Raw genomic sequence first — 17660 nt, forward strand, 5'->3', positions numbered from 1 at the left:
TTACAGATTTGCCAATCCTTAAAAGACTCCTCATGGAATTGAAACAAGAAGTAATAGAAGTGAAGTGTTAAAGCTGTAAATTTATCTTCTTGTTCTGGTGCTGAAAATATGTATTTGTTTTTTCAAGATAAAATAATTTCTGAAATGGAAGAAAGACAAAAAAGAAAGAGCAATTTAATATTTTTCAATGTGCCATGGAGTGTATGTCGGACATAAGTGAGGATAGGAAAAAGTTCGACCAAAATCATATTGAAAGTGTAGTCAATTTAATTGACGTTCCAATATCATCTATTATAACAATGTTTCGCTTGGGTAAACCTATTATCAATAAGATTAGACCACTTAAAGTTATTTTTGAGCAAAAGAAATATGCTTCACAGGGTTTCGGAAATAGATCAAAACTTTTTGATTAATCTAATTTTAAAAATATTAATATTAGACATGATTCTACCTTAATGGAAAGAGAACTTTTAAATATGTTAAGAGCGGAACTAGAAGACAGAATTAAAAAAGTTGAAACTGATTTGACAATCAAATATTTACAAGGATATCCTCGCATAGTGCACAAAAAAAAAACTAACTTTCACCCAGTTACAGCTATTATTTTATTATCAAAATTGCAATAGAATTAAAACTAAACTAAACTTACTGCGCGAAAATCTTACTACCAGTGTATATGACATAATTATATTGAGTGAAACTAATTTGACTAGTGCAATCAATACTGAAGAATTCGGTCTTAATAATTATAAGGTTTATAGAAAAGACAGAGACTGTATTACTAGCTGTAAAAAGAGTGGTGGCGGAGTACTTATTGCTGTAAACAAAAATATTAATCCTTTTCAATTATCAATTTCTAAAAACAATGTTGAGCATCTATTCATTATTCTCTCCGTGGCTTCTATTCATGTTATTGTCGGTGCAGTCTATATACCACCGGCTACTAGTTTCGAGTTATTCCAACATCATTGCACAGTCGTTGAGGAACTATTCTTAAGACATCGGATACATGATGCTTTTATTGTTGGTGATTTCAACCCTCCACTGTGTGATCAAATGTGCATGACATGGACTTTTCCCCCGAATTACTTCCTAAAGCAGGAAGATCAATTTTTGATACGTACACATACGTTCAGATGTTTCAAATAAATAACATAAGGAACAGCAATAATAAATTCTTAGATCTAGTATTTTCTATGAATAATTATATTGGACTGAAGGAAGCTAATGAACCAATTTTCAAGATGAAGGCTACCACACATCGTTGGAGTTTACTTATACTTACAACTGTGATACTGCTTCTGTAAACCAATCTAATCTAGTCTGCGACTTCAATTACTGTGATTATACATCCCTATCCAAAGATATTTCCCAATATGACTGGATTAGTTTATTTGGTATATCTAGTGTGGACACTGCTTTCGATGAGTTTTATAATGTGTTAAAACTATTTATATCTAAACACACACCATTTAAAAAAATCTTTAATTCCTCGTTCCCACGTTGGTTTTCAAAAGAACTAATCACTATGGTAAAAAATAAAAAGATTGCCCATAAAGTGTACAAAGAGTCTCATCTTCTCGGTGACTATTTCCAATTCAAAGTGTTGCGAAGTCAGTGTAAGGAGTTAACAAAAAAATGTTATTCTTCATACATTACTGATATCGAATCTTCTTTGAGCAGTTCTGAGTCAATCAATAATTTTTGGAATTATGTTACTACCTTAAAAAAATCTGATGATTATCCTAGTCTTGTTCGTTTGAATAGTGAATTTTCAAATGATAACAATGGCATTGTAAATCTGTTTGCAGAATTCTTCTCCTCAGTGTATAACAATTATAATCGTAGCAATAACTCACACAATTTACACAATCAATGTTTATCATTTAACTCAATTAACTTATCACAGTTAAAATTTGAAATAGAAGATGATTTCTGTCAAATGTAAAAAGAAGTCCTGGTCCTGACCATATTCTTCCAGTTTTGTTGAAGTCTTGTGCCTCCTCCCTTGCTCCTATCCTGACTGTCCTGTTTAATAATTCCCTAACTCTTGGTGTCTTTCCTACCATTCTTAAATATAGTGACGTAAAACCTATTTATAAATCGGGCGACAAATCTGATGTTACTAACTATAGATCTATATGTATTCAGCCCACTATCGCAAAAATACTTGAGGCATTGGTATTAAGCAAAATTCAGCAAATTATTGACGCTGAGATTATTTTTGAGCAACATGGTTTTCACTCAGGTCGCTCAACATGTACGAATTTATTAATATTTCAACAATATGTAGTAGAGGCTTTTACCTCTCAGAAACAAGTTGACACCATTTACCTAGATTTTTATTTGATTTAGTTGATCATCACATTCTTACAAACAAACTTGCTCGTAAGGGTATACATGGTTCCCTTTTAAACCGGTTTTTATCATACTTAAGTGGCAGATCACAATCAGTCAAATTATCTTCAGCGATCTCAAAAAAATATTCGGTTCCTTGTGGAGTACCACAGGGGTATCTTCTCGGTCCATTTATTTTTAAAATCTTCATAAATGATATTATCTCTTTCCTTCCATCTGTTAATGCTGCGCTTTTTGCTGACGACCTTAAAATATATACTAAAATAGAAAATACCAATGACTGCTTAAATCTTCAGAATGCACTCAGTGTGATTGAAAAGTGGTGTCATATCAATAATATGTCTCTCAATATAAATAAGTGTAAAGTCGTATCATTTTATAAAATTAAAGCACCATTATTTTATGAATACAAATTACAGAATATACCCTCAGGCAGAGAGCAATCAATAAAAGATTTAGGAATTATTTTCAACCATGATTTATCCTTTAAAACACATGTCTCATCCGTAGTTAAAAAAGCTAACCAAACCCTAGGTTTTATAAACAGAAGTACTCTTCGATTTTCTTCCACATATCCCTTAATCTTCCTTTACAAATCTCTGGTCCGCCCTTTACTTGAATATGGAGTTATTGTCTGGAGCCCATATCACAAAACATTTATTGATGCTGTCGAAAATGTGCAAAAGTGCCTTTTACGTATGGTTTGGTACCGTGAAACGGGTTTATTTAATGATACACCCTATGATTCCCTCCTTGAACTCACCGGTCTAAAAACACTATCCTCCAGTAGATTGTCAACGGACATCATCTTTATCCACAAACTGCTTCACAATATTATTGATTGTCCTTCCTTTCTTTCCTTTATATCCTTCCAAATACCACAGATTCAAACAAGGCCAACGATAGTCTGTCTAGATCAGTAAGCAATGCAAATTTGCTTCCACATTACATATTTCATAACTCACTGTCACAAATTAAAAGTTACCTTAATAGCATTTAATCTTTTTAATGAAATATTCGTGTTTTTAATTCAAGTTTTAACAAAAAAAAGTAATAATTTTTTTTTTGAAATTGTTATTATTTTTGTTATTTTATTATTGTTGTTGTTATTCTTATTGTTACTATTATATGTATTTTATTTCTTTTTTCAAAATTTTAATACTTTCATTTGTTCTATTACCTTTGTTGGCGCCTATACTAATCGAATCAAATCAAATATCGATAAATAAAAATTAGTTTAATCAACCGACACATATAAAGGTCGGCACTAGTTTATTTGTAAAAAATATATTTTTTTGTTATTGTACAAATATTTTTTGTATAGTTAAAAAAAGAAATCGATACCAGTTAGTTGGTTTTGTATTTTCGTTTAAATCGATTCCAGTTAGTTTGGAATACTTAGATATAAATTTAGTCATTGAAATAAATTCAGTTAGTTGAGTTTTTTTTTTGAAGATCGAAGGAATTTTAGTGATTCGAAATTTAGTACGAACAATTATATTAAATAAAGTGAATTGGACCACAACCAACATATTAGCGGCCAACTAACGTCAGCCGCCAATTGGTGATTTATCCACAATTCCCCTTTTCCGAATTTACCCCTAAATCACCAATCACTACCGGTGAAAATTAATCAAGGTAAGCCCAAAGAAAATTTATTTGTATAATTGTTTTTTTATCTGGTTTATTAAATCTTATTATATTTTCGTTCGTATACAGTCCACACTCGTGGACGTCGCATTTAGGCGCGTTCATAACTTTGATCCTTCGGTGTCGGATCATATTGAATCATATTTGATTCAATTTGGATTTAGAATATTTTTCTTCGTTTAATATTGAATGGATGTTATATTAAACAATATCGATATTTGATTAATTCGATTTAGTATGAATTAATTTAAATTACAACATACTCGAAATTATTTTTTTTTGATAAAAAACATGCGGTCTGTATTGCGTAATTTCAGACTAGTATGTGAAAAATAAAAATTTGTTTGTTCAAATTATGTAACAGTGGTTTACAAAAAGCTGTTTATTAATTGAATTTATTTGGGAGTAATAATCAATAATTTGATTCAATCATTTGTTGAAATATTTATTGTAATTATTGATTATTTTCGATTTGCGTATTATCTGCAATTTCATTTATTTGACCATTATTTTAGATTTTCGATACAAGAACTTATTCCAATTGTAAATATTTATTGCTGAAATATTTATTGTAATTAGTGAATATTTTGATTATCATATTATCTGCAATTTTAGATTTCATACAATTATTTTAGATTTTCGATTCATGAGCTTATTCCAGTTTTATTCGATTCTGATAAAATTATCCGTTTCCAATATACCTGTAATGCAATTTAGCATTTAATTGATTTAATATTTAATTAATTTAATTTTTTATTATTTCGTATTTAGATAACAATTCTTTATTATTTCATTCCAATACTTAGTTTACATTTTTCTTACATTTAAGTATTATTTGGTAAAAAAAATAAAATAAAATGGCGAGTGATGAGGCTAAACTGAAAATTCTCAATAGCCGAAAGGAAATGTTTTTCCGAAGAATTCAAAAATTATTTGAATATACTCAGGATATCGATAATGTAACAGTGCGTAAAAATTTCCTCACAAAAATAAAATGTTTAGAGGAAACCAAGGCTAACTACATCGATATTATTGAACGGATAAACGAATTGAGATTAAAAATGGATCCCGATTTTGTACCCAATTATCAACTTCTCGAAGCTTTCGACGATTTATATTGCGAAATATTAACTTGCGCTGAAGATATTACCCCGAAAGTCGAAGTCAGAGTCAACGAGGCATCTGTTTCCAATTTAGAATCATCATCTCGAATGATGCCTAAGCTGCCTAAATTATCTCTACCTACATTTTCCGGTAATATCCTAGAATGGCCAATTTTTTATGAGTGTTTTAAGTCCTCCATTCACACTAATAGTCGATTGAGTAATGCGGACAAAATAAATTATTGAATAGGACAGCTTTCGGGGAAGGCAAAAAATGTTTGTACTGGCTTACCCCCTATTGGATCGAATTATCAAATTATTTGGGATAAGCTCTGCGAAAGGTATCAAAACCCACGTATCCTGGCCGGTTCTTACCTACAACAAATTTTGGATTTTAAACCTGCACAGTCAGGTTCAGTCAATAATTTGGATAATATCCTAGACAGATGTGATGCATCATACCGTGCCCTTAAGGAATTAGATATAGCTGATTTATTAGATTTTACGTACGCATATTTATTGTGGTCGAAATTGGATCCAGATACGCGCAATCTGTTTGAAAATACTCGAAGAAATTCCAGTATCTTTACTTATGCGGAGATTACTGCATTTATCAAGCAGCAGATTCAAATATACAATAGCACATTAGGTCATGGAAAATCCAGTTCGACATACCAAAATGTAAAATCAAAATCACACGCATTTTTTGGAGAAACCAATCGAAAGAGCAATCGTTGCTTAATTTGTAACTCCAATCAACATACGGATATAAAAACCTGTACAAAATTTCTGGATAAATCTGCATCGGATAGATTTAAAATAATAAAAGGGAAAGGTATGTGCATTAATTGTTTTGAAAATCACAAGGTTGTACAATGTAAAAGTCCGTCCGTATGTAACGTTTGCCACTATAAACACAATAGTTTGCTACATTTCGTCAAGCCTGTAAATAATAATAGTACAAGTTCCGTTGTGAGTCAAAGTGATTCTGTTACCAGTCCAAGTAGCCCCGGTGTAGTTCAAAGTGATACGTCAGCATTTTGTTCGACAGTCGATGATTCTATAATCAAATGCGGTTCTACAGTGTTGTTGTCAACGGTAATTGTCCATGTATACGATCATGTCGGTGTCAGGCATAGAGTACGTTTCTTGCTAGATTCTGGTAGTCAAGGGAATTTCTTGACGGAAGGTTGTATTAAGAAACTTAGATTAAATATATCGTCTTCGAATATGGTTGTTAAGGGCTTTGGTGGGGACAGTCAGGTTTTAGGAGCCTCGGATTTAATTATTTATTCACGTTTAAATTCATGCGTCAACTATAAAGTTAATGTTTTTGTAATCGAAAAAATCACAGATCGGTTACCTAATGTCAAAATTTTACGAGAATCGTGGGAACATTTTAGTTATCTACCATTAGCGGATGATCAATTTTGTGAGCCTGGTCCTATAGAGGGCATACTAGGGGCTCAAATGTTTGCCACTTTATTAGAATCACGTAAAATCAAAAGTAAAATTAATTCACTTATTGCCCTTGAAACAAAGTTGGGTTTCGTAATAATGGGCTGTGTACCCAATTTGCCAGTAGCATCCACGTCGGTACAATCCTTTCACACTCAGGTGAAACCGCCATTAGAAAAGTTGGTGCGTAAATTTTGGGAATTAGAGGACATTCCAACACAAAATTTCGAGAGTCCAGAAGATGTGGAATGCGAGAGAATTTTTGCGTCGACCGTAATGCGGGAGAATTCGGGACGATATGTGGTATCTTTACCTTTTAAATATAACGCCAATAAATTAGGCGAGTCATACTCAAACGCTTTAAAACGGTTTAAAGCTTTGGAAAATAAATTCGATAAAAATCCAACGTTGAAGCAACAATACAGTGCCGTAATTAGGGAACATTTAGAAAAGGGTTATATATCTTTAGTAAAAAATAACCCGTCTATTCCCCATTATTTCATCCCACACCATGGTGTATTTAAACCGGACAGTGTGTCCACCCCTCTTCGATGCGTTTTCGACGCAAGCGCTAAAACTACAAAGCAAGTATCTTTGAATGACTTGCTTTATACTGGCGTTAAACTACAATCGGATGTAGTTAGTTTGTTTTTAAATTTTCGTTTGTTTTCGGTTGCATTCACAGCAGATATTCGTCAAATGTATCTGAGAATCGGAATGCATTCAGATCACAGAAAATTTCAGCTAATATTATGGCGCTTCTCAAAAACCGATGAAATTTTAGTATATTCGTTAGACACCGTTAGTTTTGGTGTAAAGAGTTCGCCATTTTTAGCTTTAAGAACGTTAAAACAATTGGCGTTAGATGAAGCTGACAAATACCCGTTTGCTTCGTCAATTGTTCAACGTGATTTTTTCATGGACGATTTGGTCACAAGCGTCAACACGGTCAAAGAAGCTACGGAATTATATTCGCAGCTCATTGAGTTATCTGGATCGGCCCAATTTGAATTGACAAAATGGGCGACAAATTCTCAGGAATTATTTTCTTTTGTGCCCGAAAAGGACCGTTCTCCTAAAATAGTATCCTTTGATTCAGACAGTCTGAAAATATTGGGTATGCAGTGGTACCCTCATTCGGATGTTTTCACTTTTAGTATTAATGCCGAACTTAGACCCTGCACTAAACGTAATGTACTTTCGACAGTCGCTAGGTTGTTTGATCCGTTAGGAATATTAGCACCTGTAACACTATTAATAAAACTCTTAATAAAAAAATTGTGGATATTAAAATTGGATTGGGACGAGGCTCCTGATAGGGAAATTTGTTTATTCTGGGAAAATTTCCAAACTGATTTAAAATGTTTAGAATTGTTTAAAATTCCTCGTCATTTTGGGGCGATTAAAGATTTACCGGTTGAATTAATCGGATTTTGCAGACGATATTCGATCGTTGGAAAATAGAAGCCTTTCCACTGCAAATTTACGACCACTTAGTCTCTTTTTGCATGATGGGCTGATACGTGTAGGTGGACGTTTACGAAATGCTGATATTAGTTTTGAGCAAAAGCATCCACTACTTCTCCCTAAGAAAGATAATTTTATTAATTTATTAATAGAAAATTGTCATAAAGAAAACTTACATACAGGGCCATCGTTAGTTTCATCCATACTACGCCAAAAATATTGGATACTGGGCGCCCGTAATACAATTAGGCATAACTTGAGGAAATGCAACCATTGTTTTAAATTAAATCCGAAGCCCGTTTTTCCCAAAATGGCGGATTTACCTTCAGTTAGAGTTTCAGAAACTTCAAAATCCTTTTTACATGTTGGGGTTGATTTTGCAGGGCCATTCTTCATTACTATGAGTCGAAATCGTGGAGTAAAGAGCCAAAAGGCATACTTATGTTTATTCATATGCTTATGTACTAAAGCTCTCCATTTAGAACTCGTGTCGGATTTATCAACCGATCTATTTTTGGCTGCCTTCAAACGCTTTTTATCCAGAAGGGGCGCATGTTCAGTGGTGTACTCCGATAATGGTACTAACTTTATTGGGGCTAAAAACGAATTAGAAAATTTATATAAATTATTGAATTCTGATGAATTTGAAAAAAAATGGGCTGCCGAGTTAGCTCATCGGAAAATTACCTGGAAATTCCAGCCTCCTTTTCGTCAACATTTTTCCGGTATATGGGAAGTGCAAGTGAAGTGTGTTAAGACCCATTTATACAAAGTTGTCGGGGATCAAATTCTTTCATATGAAGAGTTGAATACGGTATTGGTTCAAATAGAGGCATTACTAAATTCCAGGCCTCTATCTTGGTTGAGTACTGACCCAACCGATCCCATACCTTTGACACCAGCTCATTTTCTTACCATGACCCCGTTAGATTCATTACCTTCACCAAGTGTTCCAAACCGTCCGGTAAATTTACTCGATCGGAAACGATTATTGGATCATTTGGTACAAGGGTTCTGGAAACGGTGGAAAAATGATTACTTGTCACAAATGCAATTAAGGCAAAAATGGAATGTTCCTGGTTATCCTATCCAATTAGGAACCCTGGTGGTTATTAAACAAGATAACGTACCCGTTCTTCGTTGGCCAGTCGGTAGAGTCGAAAAATTATTCCCTGGCATAGATGGTATTGTTCGGGTGGTGGAGGTGAAAACTAAATCGGGTCTATATAAACGACCAGTTGTGAGATTATGCCCCTTACCCTCACAATAATTAATGTTTTCATTTAACTTGTCCGCCCCATCACCTTATTAATTTTAGTTTAGTTTTTATTTCTTTCTTTTTTTTTTTTTACAAATTTGATAACACTATTAAATTATTCGATTTTTCGATATTTTGATTGTCACCGTGATTGCAGATAATATGAGATGAAATTGTCTTTATTTTGGAATACATTGAGTAACTTTAAGTCTACAAATTATTGTATTGTTTATTATTTGACACTTTGGTTGGTTATGTTACTTAGCCACAGACGCATATTATGTTGCGCCGTAGACTTATTATTTACGATAGACTGCTCATTGCATATCGTTTTAAAAAATGATTAGTTTCAGAAGCGTTTTTCTGAGTTAGCTCAAAAAATATCGTTCTGAGCGGGGGCTATGTTGGCGCCTATACTAATCGAATCAAATCAAATATCGATAAATAAAAATTAGTTTAATCAACCGACACATATAAAGGTCGGCACTAGTTTATTTGTAAAAAATATATTTTTTTGTTATTGTACAAATATTTTTTGTATAGTTAAAAAAAGAAATCGATACCAGTTAGTTGGTTTTGTATTTTCGTTTAAATCGATTCCAGTTAGTTTGGAATACTTAGATATAAATTTAGTCATTGAAATAAATTCAGTTAGTTGAGTTTTTTTTTTTGAAGATCGAAGGAATTTTAGTGATTCGAAATTTAGTACGAACAATTATATTAAATAAAGTGAATTGGACCACAACCAACATATTAGCGGCCAACTAACGTCAGCCGCCAATTGGTGATTTATCCACAATTCCCCTTTTCCGAATTTACCCCTAAATCACCAATCACTACCGGTGAAAATTAATCAAGGTAAGCCCAAAGAAAATTTATTTGTATAATTGTTTTTTTATCTGGTTTATTAAATCTTATTATATTTTCGTTCGTATACAGTCCACACTCGTGGACGTCGCATTTAGGCGCGTTCAACCTTCATTTGTGTTATTTTATTATTCTAGGCTGTTAAAGCCGTCATATTGTTTATAATTTTAGCAACTATTGTATATTTAAATTTGTAACTGGGTATTACCCGTAAATAAATAAATAAATAAATAAATAATAAATAATACTGATTCAAGTTGGCCACGTATTATAATCGACTTGATAAATGTGTTTCCAATATAATTATTCAAATAAGCATGTTGCAATGAATGAAAATTTTCCATTTTATACCCTAATAAAAATTTAAAAACGCTTATACATGACTTGAAACTTTTATACATGAGGAAAAAACAGGACAGCTTAAAATTTAGCCAAGGAAACTCGAATTGCTACTCACATATGTCATGGTGCTCTCCAAAGTACTTGCAAATATATCGAATATTTGGAATTATTTTACGTCATTTCCTAATGTGTAAACGAAGCCTTCGAAGATATTGGCTGTATTGTCAATAATAGCCACGAAATGCAGCCACGGCCGTAATCGACACGGGCTAAACTTCAATTTTATTACGTTGGAATTTTATCTCGTCATAAAATAAAAATGATTAATTTTTGAAAGAATTACAACAGCCAATAAATAGGATACAATTGTTGACAAGGCCTTCGACTTGATGTCAAAATTCAAGATTTTGCGTGGAAAGTAAACTTTCTCGCGATTCAAAAATTACCGTGTAATATATTATTGGGAAACGCTATCGTACATCAACTGGAAGGAGAAGTATTACGTATTATGAAAATTTGAGAATGAAGGTCTAAGAAGTGACGTTTTGAGTTAAATTTTCGGTGAAAATGTTACCTGAGAAGCGCAAGCCTGTATATAGACCGTATTATAAATTACCTCCACCGAAGTTACGGATTTTTTATGCCATTCACTATAAACAAGTGAGGGTTAATTGAATTAGCGCGTATTATCAGATAACGTTGGATCAAAATCAAGAAATGCCACTTATTTATAGCCCCCAATAGCTCAATACCGGTAAAGTTAAGGTCCATTTGATAAAATAAAATCTAGTCAGGTTTTGAATACAGTGTTCAGGGATATTTTTCAGGATTTTAAACATAATCACTCCCATGCTTAAAAATAAGGCTGTAACGAGCAAGAGTGAAAACCGCAAAAAAAAGCTTCGAAAGTTGCTTCTGGGTAAGTAAAGTGTAGTAGATATTAATACGTGACATTTTAGAAACAACCTGTATAGAACAGAGAAGTTAACACCTACATAAAAGTTATTTCCAATACAAAATCAGTCGAGTTGTACGTTCAATATTTGGTAATCATATTATATCTAATCCGTCTGTTTAAAAGACATATGCCAACGGATAATAAAATTATATATATATTCTATTTCAACCAACTATGATAGCAAGATACATATGAAAATAATATATCTGCATAATTTACTAATACTAGAGAGGTCTAACAAAAGAATTCATCAAACCTTCTCTTCTTTCCACAAGAATTATAATAAATACTTCAATTCTAATATACATACAGTGGTTTTCTACTAGAATAGTTGTGATTATTATTACTAGTAGTTATCCGCCAGCTTCACTGAACGATTTCAAAAAAAATTTTCTAATTATCTTTCTGGAAATTTGTTTTTCTTAAAACTTTCGTATCTCATAGTATTCAGGCAGTAAGTAACTTAAGATGGAATCTTACGAAAAAAGATGAGTACGTCAGCTGATTTCGGCTGCATAATACATTTCTGTTTATTAGCAGTTGACTTACATTTATGTTCTATATGTAATTTTTTTTATGAAATTTCTGAGGGTCGGCTCTTCGGTAAACTTGAAGTCTGATTTTAAGTTGCAATCCAACAAAAAACGGTACAATAACCCACCTTTTTTCGACTTGTAACTGACTATTTGGCTTCGAAATTCTATTACAGCAAATTACTGCCCAAAGAGAAGTTTCTATATCATACTCTCATTTTTTAAATCTTAGTATCCGATAGACACTTGTGAGTTTTGGAAAACAGTGAAGTTATTTTTTCGTTAAAGGAAATTTCATGAGTGTAATTCAATTCATTATTGGGAAAATTTTATTGTAATTTATGTTGAAAATCATTAGACAGAAATAACTTAATTTGCTTTTTACTAACACTCCTACTTGGACAATGCTATTTGACTTATTGTACTACCTGTAAGCATCTTCCATAAGGTGAAAAATTAAAATGCTCATGGCACGAGACATAACTTACAAGGTCATAAAAATCTTTCCCAAACTTGGATTATGAACCTGAACTGCAAGTCGTAAGGGACAGTCGTAAATTTTTCGCTCCATGTTTCATAAAAAATGATATCCCAACAATCCACATAATTATAGGGATGCTACGTTCCGTCCCGTTCGGAATTCCACTAATCAGTACTCGTCCTTAAAATAGTGATAAACGTCAAGAGTAATTGACTTTATTTCTATTTGTAGGCAATTTTATTACAGATGCGATATACAAATTACATGAACAAAAATAGAAGTTAATATTATTTCTCAAGACAGTTTTTTCTTAATGGATACATTTCTAGACTGAGAGCCTGCTTTATGTCAGCACGATAAGCTTGAAAATGAGGGATAAAGGGAGAAATAGACAACGAAAAAAGGAACAAATCGTATGAACAGAAGGACCGTGCAAGAGAAATAATATCTAAGATTGCTCCCGCAATACAGGGTTTGGAAAGAGCGTGGCCATATGGATGACAATTTTTACCGAAATCAGTAGTTCAGCCACATTTACCACATCCACAAGAACAAACGATTTATGCTGCGTTCATTAATTTTCGGCAAACATTTATAAGATCAATTGCTAATTCTTTTGGCATAAGATTTCAAATCATAGCATCAGCTCGAGATGAATCCATTAACTCGAAGCTATTTTTAATAATGCAACGATCCGTTTAATAGTCAATAGTCCAATTTACACAACTGTTTCACTTAAAAGACAGATATGGAAGCATTTTTTCGAGTTCAGGGTCTCAAAAGAGATTCCAGTAATTGCTAAGTGTTGGTTTATGTAGACGATATAGTTATTTTTGAATTCAGTTGTTATGACTTATAGAGGAAGCTAGAGATCTTGAATTAGCATGTGCAAACTAATACAAAAGTAGGTACAAGTTTTAGGAATTAAATATTTAAATGTGGTAGTATAGAATTGATGTTGTTGCCAAATTTAATTTCTTTGGAATTACATTTACTAGTTCCTCGATATTTTACGAAATATTCTCGCCAACAAGGACGTCGATTTAATATAATCAGGCATTTAGTTAAATAAATGTCATTAATATAGAACCAAATATATAAATTATAGAAAAAGCCAGTAATATAGAACTATCCTTGTTGGACCACGATTTATCTAAGCGAAACATAAAAAACGTAGTTAGTGGATACTTAGATTGTATTATATTCAAAGATGTAGATAGAGCTTAATCTTCCAACTATAGCCTTGTGGACCATAATTATGAATATCAAAAGGTAACTCATACATGCATACCCAACGTTTCAATTACATTTTGGAAGGTATTATGTCAATTACGGCAAGATGAAAGTTTATAAAATTTTCGTAATCAAATAACTCAAATTCCAAGCCCAAGAAACTTGAGTAACGTCGCAGCTTTTCGATAAAAAATTCAAATTGTGTTGTAAAATAATATAATAAAAGAAAGGTAAAAAATTTTAATTTAGCAATAATTAATTCATATAGATTGTTTTCTAATTACAATCACATTAAATTTTTAGTACTTAAGAATCATTTTAATGATGTTGCATTTTCTGTTATAAATTCCTCCAATTTTCATCAAAGCGATTGGGTTGTATTTTGGATCGCAGCCTGGTAAATTTGAAAATAAAAAGTACCCAATTTTTGCTCTGAAGAATACAAATATTTCTTATTGAACCAAGTTTGGCTTGTAGCAGCATCATCCGAAGAATACAAGAACCACACCAGGAGCATGTTCTGCGCATGGCCACATCAGCAGCGTGTTCTGCGGTACCTTCACCTGCACATCCTGAATTGCAACTACTACCACAAGTTGGAATAATTGCGTCCCTCAACCTACACAATGCAGGTATTTAATGCACAAGTATTAAATAGATGTTATATTATCCTTTCTTCCTAAAAAACCATTTCCCACCACCGCACCACCTCCCAAGTAACGCAACACAAAGTTGGCCACCATCTCGTACAAAAGAAATCAGCCCGGCACTGCAGCCGGAGTACCGCAACAGCCCTGTCTAGGCAACGATGAACAAGTGGCGCACAGTATTTATTATCAACCCTTTCTCCCTCCTGGAGGTACACATGCACAAGCAATATTCATTGCTTATTTCGTCCACTGTTCCTTATCAAATATATCTCTTTGATTTTGTATCAATAATGCTATTGTTTGATACAAAACAGTATATGCAGACGATACTGCTGTATTATGCACTGGAATAATTGGAATGAAGTAAAAGTGTGCTTTAGTCAATAGTTGTGACCCAATATTGATAAATCTAATTTTATTACTTTTGGTAGCCACGAACAGTCACCCTGAGGATTTTCACTTTTCATCAAAAACAAGCCATTGACAAGAGTTTCTAACCTTAAATATTTAGAACTGCATTTCGATAGCCATAACAGAAGGAATGTACATGTAAAATAACTAGCAAAAAGAAGAAATATTATTCATTAATATTTTGCAATCACTTAATTAATTAATTGATTAATCTTAATCTATCACCTTACAAGTAATTTATCATGGCCTGTTCGAAAACATAATAAACTATGAAACTAGGGAAACTAACTTGGGGTGGTACTTATAACAACTCTGTCATAAAACATTACCCTCTATTCAAATTAAACTGCTATAAAGAGTAAGTACATACAGTATAAACTCTACTCCTCTATAAATATAAGAGTATTTCATTGTGATCTTTGTAGTTATTATAAATAACGTAAAACGTTAATTTACAGAAAGTAGCGAGTATGATAACTACTCTAGTAGTCCTTCCAAAAATGAAAGAAACCTGACAATATGAAACCCTTAATGCGTTCTAAGAGACTTTTAAAAATAAATGTATTAATTTGGTAAGAATTAAAAATTATGACTTATATATATATATATATATATATATATATATATATATATATATATATATATATATATATATATATATATATCTTTATTTGACATAAATCAAAATAAACTACACAAATTGCACAAATTATTAGATCAAAAAAGGACTATACATGTTGACTGAGTATTAAACAAAAAATAAGAATAATCTTAATTATTACAACCATAAAAAATAAAAAATAAAAATAAAAACATAAAAAAATAAAAAAATTTTAATAAAAATTTATAAAAACATGGGCAGTTTCAATGTATGTACGCGTTTCTTTTATTTAAGATGAACCTTAGAAAGGCGACCACCGGCTTAATTTTTTCAGGCTCAGAAACGTTTAGTATGTCTTCCGCAGTGTACATTTTAAACTTATATTATTAATCACCTGCTTTTCTTTTCCTTCTACCCCCGGACAGTCTTCTATCAAATGCTTCACACTCTCGGCTGCATTACACAAAACGCAAACTGTTACTCCGTTAACTTTCACGCTATTCCATCTAAAACCATACATTCGAAAACTAGCAATCACATATCTTTCATTCCTCTCACATATACTTAAATATTTGGCACCTTGAACGTAGTGGTCTAGCATAGCAAACATGCTCAGACTCTCTTTGTTCCTGATATCTTCCAGATTTCCAGTCAGAGCAATCTGGTTTACCACTCGTTTAACAGATGCTTTGTCATCCATTTCAATCACACCATTTAATCCTCTTTCGTTCAATAACTCATTCAGCACACTCATTGTTCTGTCATTTATATATGTTATTTGCAACCTTTTATCAGACTTAATTATTCTATTACGATAATTGATTGCTTTTTGAATACAGAGATATTCAACGTTCCTAACTCCAAGCTCTAGATTAACTGCAGAGTTTGGCGTAGATTTAGATACACATAGTAATTCCTTATAGAAATTATGCAGGACCACATTAATTTTTTTAAATTGGTTGTTGTAGTAGTTACAATTTGTGATCCACACTTCACTTCCATAGGTTAAAATAGGCAATACCAAAGCATTGCACATTTTCACAATCACATTTACTGGAAAATTCTCATATTTGTACACATACCGTCTTATATAAATTAATGTTCTTTTGGCTTTATCTCTCATTCGCTCCACATGCTCATTCCAACTTCCATTCCCAGATAGCACCACTCCCAGATACTCAAAGTTCCTAACATTCTCAATCATTTGCTCTTTATACATCCATACCTCATTGGCGCCACGCTTCCATCCATTACTCACAATCATCATCTTTGTTTTTCTCGCATTCACACTCAATTTCCACTTATCGCAATATTCCTATAACGCTCTTAAACTTCTTCTCATCCCACCAACTGATTTGGAGGTTAGTACCACGTCATCTGCATAAAACAAAATCTTAGCTTCATAGCCTTTAATACAAGGAGACGTAGTACTAATGTTCTCCATCCATTCATACAGATCGTTAAAATACAGCAAGAAAAGGAGCGCTGATAGATGGCATCCCTGCCGTAAACCATTATACGTTTTGAAGCTTGTACTTACGCCCCCCCATCCCGACCGAATGCCGCACGAAGTGGATTTATAAATAGATTTTAATATATCTATTAATTGCACAGGTAGACCAATATGCAACAACTTACTCCATAGAAGTTCTCTAATGACTTTGTCAAAGGCTTTCTCGAAGTCAATAAAACAGAGATAAGTCTTGGTCCTTTTGACTGCTAGCGAATTATCAATTAGCGTTTTTAGTACCAAGACATTATCCATTGTTTCATATTGCCTTCGAAATCCAGCTTGCGCGCAATTAATGATTTCATTATCATCCAGCCATTGCCACAGACGATCGGACAAGAGTTTTGTGTAAAGCTTACTTAGATTAGGCATAAGAGTTAGACCACGATAGTTTCCAGGATCAGTGCGTTCACCAAAACCTTTGTATATATTGGTAATTATGCCTGTGGTCCAAATGTGAGGGTACGCATGGTCAATAGTCATGGCATTGAACAATTTTTTTAGCAAAGGTCCAAATTCTGCACATTCGTTGTACATTATTTTTATCACTTTATTTAAGATTCCATCTCGCCCTGGCGCTTTATTATCCTTTGCCATACCTATAGCCCAGCATATGTCCTCATCATTAAAATATATATCAAAGTTGGTATTTTGTTCATCGGTCATTACCCCTTCTCCTGCTGCATTTTCACACTCTTCGTTCATACCATAGAGCTGGCAGTAGTAATTTTTCCAATGATCCACACTTACATCATCATTCACATAACACCTCTATTTTTA

The 17660-nt window shown here is 32.8% G+C and overlaps 1 protein-coding gene across 3 annotated transcripts; it reads right to left on the bottom strand.

The window, feature by feature from the left end:
* Window positions 1-4658: 4658 nt before the first annotated feature.
* Window positions 4659-9285, bottom strand: LOC123302109. Of its 3 annotated transcripts, none has more exons than XM_044884895.1 (3): window positions 9167-9285; window positions 8213-8632; window positions 4659-4709 (listed from the first exon to the last, which is right to left on the bottom strand). In XM_044884895.1, exons 1-3 carry the CDS (start codon window positions 9213-9215, stop codon window positions 4672-4674), a joined length of 507 nt encoding a protein of 168 aa, XP_044740830.1. In that variant the 5' UTR covers window positions 9216-9285; the 3' UTR covers window positions 4659-4671. The 3 variants fall into 3 exon arrangements, 2 of the variants coding, with proteins under 2 accessions (XP_044740830.1, XP_044740831.1); XM_044884896.1 differs by lacking the exon at window positions 4659-4709 and adding an exon at window positions 8016-8155 and having other exon boundaries at window positions 8217-8632; XR_006535484.1 differs by lacking the exons at window positions 4659-4709; window positions 8213-8632 and adding an exon at window positions 8760-9050.
* Between the last annotated feature and the right edge of the window lie 8375 nt (window positions 9286-17660).

This window comes from Chrysoperla carnea, chromosome X, assembly GCF_905475395.1.
Source record: "Chrysoperla carnea chromosome X, inChrCarn1.1, whole genome shotgun sequence".
NCBI classification, from domain to species: Eukaryota; Metazoa; Arthropoda; class Insecta; order Neuroptera; family Chrysopidae; genus Chrysoperla; species Chrysoperla carnea.